This window comes from Pelecanus crispus, chromosome 13, assembly GCF_030463565.1.
Source record: "Pelecanus crispus isolate bPelCri1 chromosome 13, bPelCri1.pri, whole genome shotgun sequence".
Lineage (NCBI taxonomy): Eukaryota > Metazoa > Chordata > Aves > Pelecaniformes > Pelecanidae > Pelecanus > Pelecanus crispus.
The window spans coordinates 7,609,186-7,624,138 of record NC_134655.1 but is presented as its reverse complement, the minus strand read 5'-3'; the positions used below and the strand labels follow the sequence as shown (position 1 = coordinate 7,624,138).

Genomic DNA, 14,953 nt, shown 5'->3' with positions numbered 1-14,953 from the left:
GGGTCCGGAGGCCCACGGGGGGCGGGGGGGGGGGGGGGGTCCGGAGGCCCACGGGGGGCGGGGGGGGGGGGGGGTCCGGAGACCCACGGGGGGGCGGGGGGGGGGGGGGGGGGGTCCGCAGGCCCACGGGGGGGGTGGTCTACAGGCCCACGGGGGGGGGGGGGGGGGGCGGTCTGCAGGCCCACGGGGGGGGTCCGCTCCCGCTCGGGTGGGGGAAAGGGCAGTCAGCAGCCGGTGCGGAGCGGCATGAGGGGTTCTCTGACCTAATTCGGGAGGCGGAGGAGCGCTGCCAGGGCGGCGGGCGCGCAGCCCGTCCCCGGGGCGCAGGGTGCTGCCCGCCGCCCCGCGGGGGTCCCTGCCGCAGCCCATGGTGGGGGGGGGGCACGGAGCGTCCCCTGCGGCTGCAAGCGCGCCGGAACGGCGGCGGGGCGGGCGGGGGAGCCGGCGGGCCCCTCGGCAGCCCCTGGCTGCGGCCCGGTCCGGGGACCCACTGCCCAAAATGGCGGCGCGCCCCCGGCCCCCGCGCACCGCCCCGCATCCCTCGCGGGCCGGCGGGGCCTCCCCTCCCCGCGGCACTCACCCACGGAGTCGGGCAGGGCCACGCCGCCCGGGCGCTGCTGAGTCAGGGACTGCCGCATGCTGCTGCTGCTCCTGCTGCTGCTGCTGCCGCCGCTCCTGCTGCTCCTGCAGCCGCCGCCGGCCCCGCGCCCCCGCCGCAGCCCCGCCGGGCCACGGCGGCGGCGGAGAGAGCCCCGGCAGCGGCTCCGCCGCGCCTGCGCGCTGGGGCGGGAGCGGCGAGGGCTGCGGGGCCGGGGCGCGCCGCGCCGCACCGCACCGCACCGCACCGCGCCGCCCGCCGCCGGGGCCGGGGGCGGGCCCTACCGGGCAGGAGCCTGGGTCTGTGCCGTTCCCTCCAAAATTACTGCCGACCCCCACCCCCGCGGCGTGCGCAGGTCCGCAGCAGCCCGGCCAGAGGGGCTCGGCGCCTCCCCGCTGCTGGGTCTCCCACGCCCTCTCCCCACCTTTTCCCCAGCCCCTTTGCACCCCAGCAGCTCCCGCCCCGCAGCTCCAGCCCGGTCTGTCCTTCGCCAGACACCTCCCCGCCACCCCTCTGTCCCCCCCATCCTGCCCGCCTCCCCCCTCCCCGCAGCGCTGAGCCCCGGAGCGGTGCCGGCGGCACCCCCGGGCAGCCGCCCTGCCACGGCCACCGGCCCAATATTTCACTTCTCAATGCTCTGAGGGCTCTGCTCCGGGAGCCGTGCCTGCTGCTGCCGGTGCCCCGAACCCTGGAAGCAGCAGGCCCAGGAGACCCTGCAAGCTCCCCGCATCTCCAGCCAAGGAGCCGGGGCAGGCCCTCAACCTCTGTTTTCCATATCGTATCTGTAAAATGGGGATAAAAGCATCTTCCCAGCAGGCTTCATAATTGCTTGTAAATCACTTTAATGCCCTGGGCTGAGAGGTGCTAAGTGCAAATCATGTAATTATTTCAAGCCAAAGCATATTTCATCAAGTTAAAAGAAACTAATCCTATCTCTGCTTCAAAAAACCCCGCACTTTTATTGGATAAAAGCCTAATTACCAGCTTCTCTGGGGAGAAAAGAGAAAGCGTACAGTGACAGCGGTGCAAGAGGCAAGTTACAAATGCCCAGATCAATTAATGGCAAAGAACGCATCACCTCTAGAGAAAACAGCAGTTATTTACCTGGGATGAACTAGAGAAGCCCTGTGCTCCCTGCCTGTGCCCCACCGGGCAGCGGGGCCAGCACAGCCCCCTCCTGCTCCGTCGCCCCCACTCTGTGCCAGCGATGGAGGGGACGGGTCTCGGCTCCCCCCTCGGCTCTGTTCCAGAGCCGGGCCGGCCGGCCGCACAACCGCTGTGACGGGGTGCGTGTGCCCCCAGGGAGCTGCTGGTGTTCCACAATTGCCCAGGCCAAATTAAATTCCTGCGCCCCACCCCAGCTCCCAAGCTTCAGGCAGGCAAATCTCCGGCCCCGAGGTCCCAGCCCGGCCCAGGGGAGCCAGCTGTGAGCGTGGCTGTACCTCCTGCCTGGCTGCGGGCAGGCACCGGTGCCGAGCCAGCCCTGCCTGCGTACCTGGCAGCGGGCGTGCGGCAGCCCCGGCCAACTCAGTGCAGACCGGGGCAGCTGCCAGACCTCTTTCTCTCCCCGCTGTGCCCATTTATTAGCACAGCCGGTGAGTGGCTTTCAGCCACGCTCAGGAGAGGAAAGGGAGAAATGGTGCTTTGCATGCTTGAACGGCACGATGCAGCCCTGCGGGACCCCGGGATGGACGTCCCTGTGCCTCTGGGTGAAGCCCCAGCCTGGGGCAAGGGAGCTTTTCCCCCACTGTTGAACGGGGCCTGGCTCTCCTGTGAAGGGAAGGGTTTGCCATTCCCATTGGAAATGTGTCAAGGGAATAAGCTGGTTGGATGGTGCTGAGCTCCTGCCGGGACAGACGGTGTAAAACAAGCCCCGCTGTTCCTCGAGAGCTGCATGGGGCACAGCCAGGGACGGGCAGCCCTCACGCGCTGCCATCGCACTGCTGGAGCCGTTCCAGCCGCTGCTGCACGTTTGGCGAGGCTGGCCCGACACCAGCGCCCCATCCCCCGGCACTGCCACCACGCCCGCCCCTTGCAGCAGCGGGACTCCAGCATGCACACCACCGTGCCCCCGATGCACCATCTCGTGCCCGTAATTCACTGATGAGGGAAAATGTGATACTCCCTGGCTCCTGGTCTGCAGGGAGTCACAGCAAGCTGTCCCTCTGGATTTTGTCTCTGTGGCTATGGCTGGCTTTTACAGCCGGGTTGGGGAAGCCGACGCTGTGTGCTCCTAGCTGCTGCCTCAACTCGAAGTGATAAATATAGACCGGCCCCTCGCACTACCCCTTCACGGCAAAAGAGATTTTGCAAGCATTAAACATGGCTCTGCCATGACTGACAAGCACATATTGATGGGCATATGTGGCCATCGAAAGCCCTAGTGATTTGCTGATGTTTATTAACAGCTACATGATCTCCCTGGGGCGGAGAGCCCAGCTTCCCCATGTAGGGCGCTGGCTGGCATGGATGGGGACTTGGGCGTGGGGCAGGATGCTGCGAGGGTGCTGCAAAGGGCACCAGATGCCAGGGGGCTCAGGACGGGATCCTGTTGCGTTGAGCTCACTCCTCTTAGGAAAGCAAGTTATTTTTTGATCCACTCCTGAACACTGAAGTACTGCAGGCTAGGGAGGGAAAGCAGCGTGGTTCCCTGCAGACAGGCAAAGGTCTTGGCGCAGCCGTGCTCACTCAGCCTTTTTGGGGGGTGCCATGGGGCTGGGGAGCTGTGCCGGGGAGGGGACTGTGCCTGCGGGTCCCTGAGAGCCGGGGCGATGTGGCACCCACCATGGGGCCAGTGCCGCTGGGCTCAGCCCTGGGCTCCTGTAGTGCTAACGCTCATGTTTCTCTGCGTTTCCCACCCAGGGATGGATGGGAATGCCAGCGCCGGGAGCATGGAGGGCCAGCACAGGAGCCCCAGCCGGAAGGCGGTGAGTCTTTTGGGGGCTGCTGGCCACTCTCTGAGTGGCGAGGTGGGGGCTGCTGCTCAGGACCTGCTTCATGGCTGATAAATATAGCTACCTTGCTTTCAGAAATGCTGCTTTGTCCCTTAGGCAAAGTGTAAGCACTTTGCACTGAGGGGGGAAAAAGGCAGCAGAGGGTCTGGCTGGTGGTCCTGGGTAGTGGAGGGGGGCTAGGAGGGATGGGCCTGGGCATGGGCCACCCTCTGCACACTTGGCTTTCAGCAGGAGGAACCCGCCGTTGAGAGCTGACCTGGTCCAGGGTGAGGATGGGGGAAAGACCCCGGCCTCCCTCAGGGCACCCACGACCATCAGCACAGCGTGATCGCCCCAGGGATGAACCCCGGCTTTGCTTTGCCGCCCAGAGTCACCCCAGCTGCCATGGCAGGCAGCAGCCGGGGGCTGTCCAGTGTCCCAACAGGTCCCACCGTGGCTGTGCCCCCTCCCTGTGCTGGCACACTCCTACCCCAGCTCCTGCCATTTCTTTTACCCCTTGTGCAGGTGCAAGGGACTGCCCCGAGACCATCTCTGTTCCTCGGCTGCAAAGATAAAACACCTGGGAGGTGTTGCAATCCAGAGCTAACCCAGCTCCCTAGCTCAGGGACTTCCACCAGCCTCCAGCGGCTGCCCCACACGGACCTCCCTGCCTGTGGGGAGAGCCCGGCCCCCCCTCAGCCTTCCTGCACCTCCACGGAGCCCCCGTGGCCTCTCCCAGTGGGCAGGATGGGACCCTTCACCAAGTGCTGAATATGCAGCATAGAGCCAGGAGAGCTGGAAACCTTTCCTTCCTTGCAAAAGCCTTCTGCAGGGCAGAGCCGTGGGGTTGCCCAGGTGGGAGCCCATGGGGGGGTGTCCCTGTCTCCCCCCGCAGCAATAAGCATCAGTAGCAGCTTCTGGGTGAGGGCTCTGCCTATTGCCCATGTGCTGCCCTCACTGCTGCCCGTCACTGCCTCCGAGCTGCAGCTGGTGTGAAATTCAAAGGGCTTTGCCCAAAGCAGCACCAAGCATCAGTGCAGAGTCCCTCCGAGCAGTCCCCACTACTCTGGCAGTCTGAGAAAATGTTTCCAGAACAGCTGCTGGTAGCTCTTTTACTTGACGGGGAGGAGAGCAGGAGGAGGGAGAACTCCTCCTCCTCCTCTTCTCCCATCACTTGCTCCTCCATGGGTGTCCTGGCAGCCGGCAGCCCCCACACCTCCTCTCCCATATCCCTGCTGGTGACTTGTGCTGGGGCTGCTGCTTCCCTGCTCCGAAATCCCCTGGTTTCATCAGCCCTGCATCGCACAGGGCTGTGGCCGTGCAGGAGCTGGCTCAGGAAGGGCTCCAGCCCGGGGTGTGGGACCTGGGCCAAGCATTGCCTTCACTGTACGGGCGGCCGTGGGCATTTTGCCGGCAGCAGCACTCTGACGCAGGCATGCCTCCAGAAGAGCCCCACCGGGGCTTTAACCGGGTCCAATCGGGGCAATCAGTGCGATGGTGATGGTTTACAGCCCCCTGGGTCTGGCCCAGGCTCTCCAAGGCATGAATTTGGGCTTTGGAGCCGGTACTCTCCCCCCATTCTCACTGTTTTGCAGTATTTGTGTGTCTGAGCACACTTTAACCCCCAGCCCGATTCGAAGATGTTTCCAAGCCAGACTTTCTGCCAAGCTGTCGGCCACATCCCGGCTGCCCCAGGGTGACCCGCAGGGTGTGAATATCTCGCTGGTCCGCCCTGGCTCCAAGAGGTGCCCGCGGCCAGTGGGTTTCCATGGCCCTCGGCACAGACACAGGGCAATCACACCGGTGCAGCTGCTGCAGGGCCACGCTCGCGGCAGGCACAGCAGCCTCGGGGAGATGTGGCCAGGGTGGGCGAGCGTGGCCCTGACCCAGCCAGCAGCGGCTGAGCCCTGCAGCAGCATTTGCATTAAAGTGCTGGGAGGTGATGAACCCATCCAGATCTCAGCGTCAGCCCTTCTCCCTGGCAGTAGCTGGCCCAGTCCTGCCCCGAGCCCAAAGCGAGGTCTGCACCCTCTCCCACCTTGCTGCCTGCTTTTGGAGACGTAGATGTCGTGGTTTAGCCCCAGCCAGCAACTCAGCACCATGCAGCCGCTCGCTCACTCCCCCTACCCCGATGGGATGGGGGAGAGAATCAGAGGAGTAAGAGTGAGAAACACTCCTGGGTTGAGAGAAGAACAGTTTAATAATTGAAATAAAATAAAGTAAAATAATAATAATAACATAATAATAATAATAGTAATAATAATATACAAAGCAAGTGATGCACAATGCAATTGCTCACCACCCGCCAACCGATACCCAGACAGTTCCCGAGCAGCGATCGCTGCTCCCTGGCCAACCCCCCCCAGTTTCTATACTGAGCATGACGCCATATGGTATGGAATAGCCCTTTGGGCAGTTTGGATCAACTATTCTGGCTGTGCCCCCTCCCAGCTTCTTGTGCACCTGGCAGAGCATGGGAAGCTGCAAAGTCCTTGACTAGCATAAGCAGTACTCAGCAACAACTAAAAACATCAGCGTGTTATCAACATTCTTCTCCTACTAAATCCAAAACAGAGCACTATGCCTGCTACTAGGAAGAAAATTAACTCTATCCCAGCCGAAACCAGGACAGTAGAGCCTGCCCAGGTTCAAGGGGCGTTAGGGATGGCTGCCGTGTCTTGTCTCAAGCGACTCTTGGCCAGGTGCAGCTACAGAGAGATCTGTGTTCCCGCGCTCCAGACAAATGGGTTTTCACCACTGAGGCACAAAGCAAACTCTCGCCGCCTGGGGAGATGCTTTTCCCTGGAACTTCATGTAATTAAAAAAATAACAACACAGGGATTTCTCCAAAGACTAAACACTTGCTCACATGCCAAGAAAAACAAACGGGATGGCCTCTTAAATAATGCTGCCTGCTGTCATCTGTGGTAGCACAGAAAACATGCACTTGAGCTCGGAGACGTTGTAGAAGCGTGGGAACAGCCCTGGCCCTCCCCCAGATCATAGGTTTTCTTTGGTCATGTTCACGCAGGTGGAAAAAGATGAGTTTCTGTAAATGCCAGGACAAGGAGACAGTACCCTGTGTGACGGCAATGATGTACGTGTCATGGAAAAATGGATGCTGGGATCTAAGCGATCTTAAGTCAGAACAGCCAAAACTGCCTCTCTCTAACTCAAGAGTGATGATGGGAAAATGGAAATTTGAAACATTTCCAGCTATTAAGTGCTTTTGCATTTATTTTTGGCCAATGAGATGTTCAGCTTGCATGTGGGGGTTGTGTTCTGTAACTCTTCCAGGAAAATAAGCACGCGGAGAAGGTCCAGGATCCTGACAGAGCGGAGGACAAGACCAAGGCAGAGATGGGGAACAAAACCTGGGCAGACCTGGCTGGGGAGATGAAGATGTTCCTGTGGAACCCAGAGGAGAGAACGTGCCTGGGGAGAACGGCCAAGAGCTGGGGTAGGTCCTTGCTCAAGCCCTGCTTTCGGTGACCGTTGCCTTTTCTGCTTCACGATGGATGCACTTGCCTGTGAAGGTCCTTGATAGCTTGGACTGACCACCCCCATCCCACGTTTTCAGGGTAGATGTTTCTAAATAGTGCAATAAAGAACTAGCGAGGAGGACAAGCAGGAAACCTTGGGAAAGTTGCCCTTGGTCTGGATATTAATGTTTACTGAGAATATGAAAGCAAAGATTTTGGGCTGCCCAGACTCTGTACTGGGAAGAAATTAAGAGCCCCAGCAAGCGCAGGGGCTGCAGGTCAGTCTGCCACAGCCACACACCCCTGCTGCTGCCAGCGACCTGGCTCCTGCCTGTATTGGTCAGGAGCCCATGGGGAGGTGGCTTTGGGGTCATCGGTGGTGGTGGAGAAGAGCGCCCGAGTCACGCGGCAGGCATTTCGGGGAGGGTGCACACCGCAGGGCCGAGCAGCCCTCCTTGCCTGTGTGCACCCTGTCTCTGGGGTGGGAAGGGCTGGTCATCGCCGTCGCCCCGCAGCTTCCCGGAATGTGACGTGGTGCCCACAGCAGAGCCCGCATGTGCTGTCGGGGCTGGTGGGCTGGGATGTGCCAGTGAGGGTTCTGAGCGCCCTGCCTATTTTATCTGTATCCATGTGGCCTCCAAAAATTATCGCTGAGCCTGGAGGTGCCCCGGGTGGTTAAAAGCAGCCCACAGCTGCGGGGCGAGCACTGCTGCAAGCTCAGTCCGAGACCAAGGTGCCACAGCATGCGATGCTGTCTACCTTTGCAGCTCTGTTCTCCTGACAGGGCATAGCCCCCGCAGCAGAGTGAAAATCCCCAACCTTAGCCCAGCATCATGTGCACATCAGCACCAGCATAAGGCTGCAAATTATCAGGGGCTGCTGCTCAGCATTTGCAGCCCTTGGCCAGCTGGCACTGGCAAAGCGCTCGCAAGCCCCGCAGCCTGCCGTTGCCCCCGCCAAGCGCTCTGGGTCTCCTGCAAAGCCTGCAGGGACAGCCAGGAGAAACAAAGGCAACTGCCCACGAGTGCTGGAGGGGGTGGAAAACCCGCAAGCATGAGTCTAGGGCAGGCCTTGAAATCCACATTTTCTCCCCCGTGCCCTTTTCCGGCCATGGGCTGGATGGGAAGGCGCAGACTGGAGTGTGGGAATGGTACGGGGGTGACAGTCCTTAGAGATGTGGGTTTGCGTCTCTGGAGGCTCTTCCAGGTGCTGAGAAAAGCCCCGTGAGAGGGCTTGCTCAGGCTGGTGTGCACGTGGCCCGGGCTGGCTGCTGCTGGAAGTTATTTATCTACAGCCTCGAGGAGGGTGCAGTGTCCTCCTGCGCCCTGGGAGCATCATGGTGAGCTATACGGCCCCGCTGCCCTATGGACACACATACCCCTGGCTGCACACGTGTGTGCTCTCGTGCCTGTACACGGGGGCAGGAAAGAAGCATTGAAGCTACTGTGAAAATCAAATTTTCTTTTAAAATGAGAGTATTTGGAGGTGAATGCAGCTGAACTTTCCTGCTCTCATCTTATGGGTGAGGAGGAAGGAGTTTGCCCAGCCTGTGCTGGCCCTGAAGGTGTTCCCCAGGGATGGCGGGGCTCAGGGGACTTGTGCTGCCAAAATGCAGGGAGCTGGCTGGCCACAGGGCCACCACTGGGGGCCCCAGCCCCTGGGAAAGGCTGCACCTCCGGCTCTGCCGGTGACAATGCTTCCTGCTGCATTGTAGGAAACATAAGAACAGGAACGATAGCAGCACCGCGTCCCAACAAACATCGGCTCGACACCCCAGCGGCAGCTCCAGCCCCGCCAGGCTGGTGCAGAGGCACCGTCCCAGCATCACTGTGGAGGGCTGGACATTGTCCCTGCTGTGCCACCAGCAGCGGTGACGGTCCCATCCACCCCGGCTCGGCCCACAGCAGGACACGGCCCTGCAGTTGTTCCCAGCACCGTGGTCCCGGCAGAAGCACGTCAGGAGCGCACATCTGTGTTCCCAGGGCTCCCTCCGAGCTGCCTGCACGTTTCTCCTGGGAAATGTTTGGGTTAGGGCTTCACTTTGCTTTCTGAGCTGCTGGGTTTTATTCATAGGCCGTGGCCTCTTGAGACATCCTCAGCCGTCAGCCTGGTCCAGAGGAAAAACAAACCCATTCCTTGGATGGCAGGGCTGTGAAACGGGCAGCGGTGCCGCAGCCCCCAAGTGATGCCGCTCACTCCAGTCCCAGCGCTGGGGTCCCTGCCGCACAGGTGACAGGAGTCGGGGCAGGAGCATCGCCCCACAGCCCTCATCGGGAATTTGGACATGCTGAAGCCACTGGTTACCCTTGTGTGTGACCATGCCAGGAGCGGGTGGGAAGGGCAAGAGCCAAGGTTGGGTCTGTCTGTTGGAGAGAGCCGGGGCAGGCAGACACATGGACCCGGTCCTGACCCAGCTCTGGGAAGGGCCATGCAGCAGAAAGGGGTACAGAGCCAAAAGGCAGCTGCCCTAGCCCCGGGCAAGGGAGTGTGTCTGGCTGAGTCCTGCACCCAAAAATGCCAGGGTCTGTGTGCGGAGGGGGGCTGCGAGCTCCCACCACCATGATGGACTCAGCTGCAGAGGACGCCATGCTGAGCGTGGCTGTGCATCCCCGTGGGACACAGCCCAGGGGACGTGCTCTGGTTGCGTTAACAGCAACATGCCCTCTCTCTTTTGCAGGCTTGATCTTACTGTTTTACTTCATCTTCTACACGTGCCTGGCGGGAATGTTTGCCTTTTGCATGTACGTGATGCTGCTCACGCTGAGCCCCTACACGCCCACGTACCGGGACCGCGTGTCTCCGCCAGGTAGGTACCCCCGCTGGCCCAGCCTCGGGCACCTCTGCTGGCACTCGCCCAGCAAAGTGCTACCAAAATGGCATGGCAGGGACTGCGGGTAAAGCCCTGCTGGGGCTGTACACTCCTACGGTCAGGCAGCCCTCCATAACACTGGGTGTTATCGCTTACCTCAGGGCACTGACAGTGCTGCAGCTTCTCTGCAAAGGATCAGGCATCTTAAATAGCCCCATGTGAAGCAGTCATTCTAATTATAATAATTGCTAATCTAATTATGCTAATTATATGCTGATTAGTCTCAAGGTAAATGAGCAAGTTTAGGCGTTTCATAGGTGATGCCCATTCATTTCAGTTGCTGCTCCTTTATACCTCATATCTTCAACATAAAATGTAAATCAAGAGTAGCTTTTATGCATTATTATTTGGGGGAGTCCTGGCGAGATAATGTTCAAAAACTCCTTTCCCTATGACAGAAGCAGCATTTTCCCTGTGTTTTCGTGTTGGTGGGGAACACAAGGCCCCTCGCCCGGCTCCCTGCCTGGAGCTGGCTGTGCGGCTGGGAGCACGGGGGCCCCCTCAGCCTCTGTGTGCAGCCCCAAGCCCATCTCTTCCCTGCAGCGCTGCTGAGACCCTCCCGGTCTCCCATGTTGCCTGGGATATTTCGATGTGCACGGCGTTCTCTGGGTGTGAAATGGAGGTGAGGGATCACCAGGTTGAGGAGAGAGTTTAGTTGTGAGCTGGTGCTGCTGCTCTTGTGCCCAGCCCCAAGCCCAGCCGCAGTGCAACCAGCCCCTGCAACATGCACCCCAAGCCTGTGGCCAGTCCACCCATGTCTGCTCTAACAGGGTCTGCTTCCTCCTCCAGGAGTAATGATCAGACCATACTTGAATGGGTTCACTATTGCCTTCAATGTCTCTCAGCCCAGCACGTGGCAACCCTACGTGGACAGCATGCGCCACTTTCTAGCAGGTAAGCTTTTAGGCACCCCAGGAGTCAGGCTGGCAAGTTGTTCGCATCCACGCACACACGCACACAGTGCAGGGGTCTCCTCCTGGCATCTCACGACCCCTGTCTAGAAAGGGAGGCTCCTAAGGTGGTCACAGGAGCGTCTGTGGGAGGGAGCCTTGCCTTTCCAGGTGGGACTTTCTCCCTTGATATGTGGATGTACTCTGAGAGCGTGGGTCTATGCAGGTCTCAAGAAATGTTAACAAATCTCTTGGTCCCCACCAGCTTATGATGACAAAGTTCAAGAGGAGAAGAACATCGAGTGTGTCTCAGGACAGTACTTCATCCAAGGGGGCAATGAAAGCGAGGAGAAGAAGGCCTGCCAGTTCAAGCGCTCACTGCTGCAGAACTGCTCTGGCATTGAGGACCCAACGTTTGGCTACTCTAAAGGCCAGCCCTGCATCCTGCTGAAGATGAACCGGGTACAGAGGAAGCCGGTTGTCTTAATTGCTTCCTTCAGTGCATCCCAGTGCGATAGAGTAAAGACCATGCAGGGACTGAAACTCCTCCATTCCTCCAGGGAAAAAGGGAACTGGAATCCCAAAACCTTCTGGCTCATACCCGCTAGAAAACATAAAAAAGAAACACCACAAAACTTGCTTGTTTTGATTTGGTGAGGCCTGAGTGCTTGGAGAGTCTTGTGCCAGGCCCCTGTGTGGGAGGAGCTGAGCTTTAGGGCTACACCTCAGACCCCAGTCTCTTTATAATGGGAATTTTCATAGAATCGAGTTTATTTGAAGTCTTCTAATAGCATGGTGGCTCAGTGCACGCTGCTGGGAAAATAAATGTTGGGGGGGGTGTGAGCTGTGTGGGGAAGTGGCTGTATTGCCCCAGGGAGTCTGGGCTCTCCCGATGCTCTGCTCTGCCTCCACTCTCGGGCACGGGTGAGCGGCACTGCACGGGGTGGCAGACCCTGCTTCTGGGGGCACAAAACTCCTGGCCTGAGCAACGCGACTGGCACGTAGAAGAGCTTAAGCCCTGGAGAAGGGAGGCGGCACATGCTTGGCACTGCATTTCATACCAGCATGGATGTCTTTTGTTTTTGCAGATCATAGGCTACCGCCCTGGTGCTGGGGTCCCCGTCAGCGTGGATTGCAAAGTGCAGGTACTGCTTTCATTCGTGCTTGGCAGCATGGTGTGTAGAAGGCCAAATGTCTCCCTCTGATGGACCCCACCAATATCTGTCCTCATCTTAGTTCCAAGCACTCCCAGGACCCAGCGCTGCCGATGCCTCTGGGCGCAAGCGGGGGCCGATCTGCTGAGAACGGCAGGGGCCACCAGTCTCCTGCTTCCCACCCTGGCCCTCACCCTCCGAGCGCTGCCGGCTCCTGCCAGCCTCACCAGCAGTGCCCTGCTCAGCCCCTGAGGGCAGGCCCGCAGGGCTGGGTGCTGGGGTGCCAGCCGGAGCCTGGAGCTGGCAGGGAAGAGGCAGGAGCTGCTCACATCCATCCCCACCCACTCCGCAGGACCCTCAGTCCTGGGGAGCACCCTGCGAGCCAACAGCAACAGGGTGAAGGAAGGGCTCCCACTGCCCGGGCAGCAGCTGGATCGTATCCTTAGAGAGCAATAAAGCAGCAGGCAAGCGCAGGGAGGGATCGATAGCAGCAAATTCTGTAACCCTCGCCTGTGCCTTCATAGCACCGTTATGCTCTGGCTGGCGGCAGCGGCAGCTGGCTCTCCCAGCAAACACGCTGCGTGCAGGCAGGCGGGCACAGCCGAGCCCTGACGTGGATTTGCAAGAGGTGTCTGTATTAAAGCTCCTTCACCTTACTCTGAAGGGAGCTGTATTTTGCATCCCACGTGCTATGTGTGTACCTTTATTTTTTTTTCCAATCACAGAAAGGCAATGAGAGCAATCTCAGATCGGTGGACTTCTACCCTGGAAACGGGACATTTGATCTCATGTATTATCCCTACTACGGCAAGATCACTCACGTAAGTAAGGACTCCAGCATCTTTGTTATGTCTCCTTGGGAAGGAGAGGGCAGGAGCTGCCACACAGAGTACAGATGTGCTTTCTGGCTATTTTGGGCAGATGCAGGCAGGAGGGAGGCCATGGGCACTGGGATTACAGCGCTCTATTTCCGTCTCTGACAAACTGCAGGAAATCCCTGGGGACTCCGGTTCCCCCTTGCCAGCAATAGGAATGATTACATTTATCATCTGGAGACTCAGACTGGCTTTGCTAATGCCCAGAGAAGGTCTCAACACCAGCATTTTCCCAGGGCATTAGGGAAGTCAGGGGTTTGGTGGCACAAGAGGAAAAGGATGGGGCTTCTGTCAAAGCTATGACAAAACCCACTTCAGGCTGGGTGGCTCAAAACAGAGCAGTCCAACATCAGTGGCTATTTCTGAACATGTTGGCCAGCACTGCTTTGGTCTTGCACCGGTGTCATGGTTTAACCCCAGCCAGCAACTAAGCACCACGCAGCCGCTCGCTCACTCCCCCTGCCCCGATGGGATGGGGGAGAGAATCAGAGGAGTAAGAGTGAGTAAAAACTCCTGGGTTGAGATAAGAACAATTTAATAATTGAAATAAAGTAAAATAGTAGTAGTAATAATAACATAATAATAGTAATAATAATATACAAAGCAAGTGATGCACAATGCAACTGCTCACCACCCACTGACCGACACCCAGACAGTTCCCGAGCAGCGATCGCTGCTCCCCGGCCAACCCCCCCCAGTTTCTATACTGAGCATGACGCCATATGGTATGGAATAGCCCTTGGGCCAATTTGGATCAACTATTCTGGCTGTGCCCCCTCCCGGCCTCTTGTGCACCTGGCAGAGCATGGGAAGCTGCAAAGTCCTTGACTAGCATAAGCAGTACTTAGCAACAACTAAAACATCAGTGTGTTATCAACATTCTTCTCATACTAAATCCAAAGCACAGCACCATGCCAGCCGAAACCAGGACAGCCGGGCGGTACAGCGTTAGGAGGTAACGCACTTTCACAACAAAAGCTGAAATGGAAGGCGAGGCAGGCACGACTCCTATTATCACACTGCTGCTGGCCGAGCAAGAGTAGCAGCCCCAGACGCCAGGTCTGCACGTCCTTTGAGCACACAGATCTGAGGAATATCACCGATTTCTTATTACAAGCCATAGGCTGGTTTTTAGAATAGCAGAAAGTATGCGAGAGTCCCATTATCCGGTGTTACTTGTCCTGGCTAATCAACCCAAGAGGCACAGTGCAGTGCAGAACGCTGACGTGATCCTGTCCCTCTGAGGCACAGGAAGGCTCAGCTTCAGCATCCCGAGAGACCACAACGGAGATCAGGCAAATGCACTCAGACGCCTGGGAACAGTGAACCCATTACTAATGATTTTTACTGAACAGGAAAGCACTGCCCGCTTCTCTGCTCCCTCAAAAATTACACTTAAATCTCCCTTCTTTTCAGGTCAACTATACATCCCCACTGGTGGCTATGCACTTCACAGATGTGAAGAAGAATGATTTGGTCCCTATTCAGTGCAGTCTGAATGGGAAAGGTATTATCAATGACGTTAACAGCGACCGCTTCCTGGGCCGAATCATCTTCACGCTCAGCATTGGAAAGTAGCCACCCCAAACACTGGGCACTTAGGTTAAGTCAATCAGAGGCTTTTTCCTTTTTAAAGCATAAAGCCAGCATTTTTTCTGCTAGGAAAAACAGGCACATGGAGATTTTTGTTAATTTATTTTTGTTCATAGTTAGGAAACAAATGTGATGCAATGGAGCATGGAACCACATTTTTCATCATCTGATGTAAATCATTATTAGTAAAAATTAAAAGTTATCTTCTGGGCAGAGAACCTGCAAAAGCATTTCAATTTTGATTAAAAAACCCCTCTGGTATCTGAACGCTATTTTCATAAGGTCTTTTATGAGTGATCCCTGTGGAATGCATTTTTCCTGGCTTTAAATTTTAATCTTTACCATAGTTTTATGTGCATTTCTCAGGCCAAAGCTAACAAGAGGGTAGTTTATTAGCACTATTCTTGTTAAAGTAATAAACAGCAAAAATTCTGGATTATGCCCACAATCACAGAGTCAAAGTGAAAATGGCAGATCTCAAAATGCCTCCTAGGATCTTCAGCGCCAGGAGCACCTTGACTGCAGCATTTTACACCGCTCATTCAGCACACCCAAGGTG

At 57.7% G+C, this 14,953-nt stretch overlaps 2 protein-coding genes across 3 annotated transcripts in view; one reads left to right on the top strand and one right to left on the bottom strand.

The window, feature by feature from the left end:
* The window catches only part of TMEM255A (transmembrane protein 255A), a 28,250-nt gene extending 27,612 nt beyond the window's left edge, over positions 1–638 (bottom strand). For both annotated transcript variants that reach the window (XM_075720610.1, XM_075720609.1), the window contains exon 1: positions 581–638. In XM_075720610.1, coding sequence (XP_075576725.1) covers positions 581–638 — 58 coding nt within the window. The remainder of the gene's footprint in view (positions 1–580) is intronic.
* A 2,824-nt stretch (positions 639–3,462) lies between these two features.
* Positions 3,463–14,407, top strand: ATP1B4 (ATPase Na+/K+ transporting family member beta 4). The gene is made up of 8 exons (XM_075720677.1): positions 3,463–3,525; positions 6,829–6,991; positions 9,691–9,819; positions 10,672–10,776; positions 11,038–11,234; positions 11,861–11,917; positions 12,652–12,747; positions 14,218–14,407. The coding sequence occupies exons 1-8, from the start codon at positions 3,463–3,465 to the stop codon at positions 14,377–14,379; spliced, it is 972 nt and encodes a 323-aa protein (XP_075576792.1). The 3' UTR covers positions 14,380–14,407.
* Positions 14,408–14,953: the final 546 nt, after the last annotated feature.

What these genes read in the sequence shown, in the direction of transcription:
- ATP1B4 (XM_075720677.1), top strand. Translation starts at nt 3,463, where the DNA reads ATGGATGGGAATGCCAGCGCCGGGAGCATGGAGGGCCAGCACAGGAGC. An exon ending in GAGAACGGCCAAGAGCTGGG is followed by an intron (nt 6,992 to 9,690) that starts GTAGGTCCTTGC and finishes TCTCTTTTGCAG; the next exon opens with GCTTGATCTTACTGTTTTAC. An exon ending in ACTACGGCAAGATCACTCAC is followed by an intron (nt 12,748 to 14,217) that starts GTAAGTAAGGAC and finishes CCTTCTTTTCAG; the next exon opens with GTCAACTATACATCCCCACT.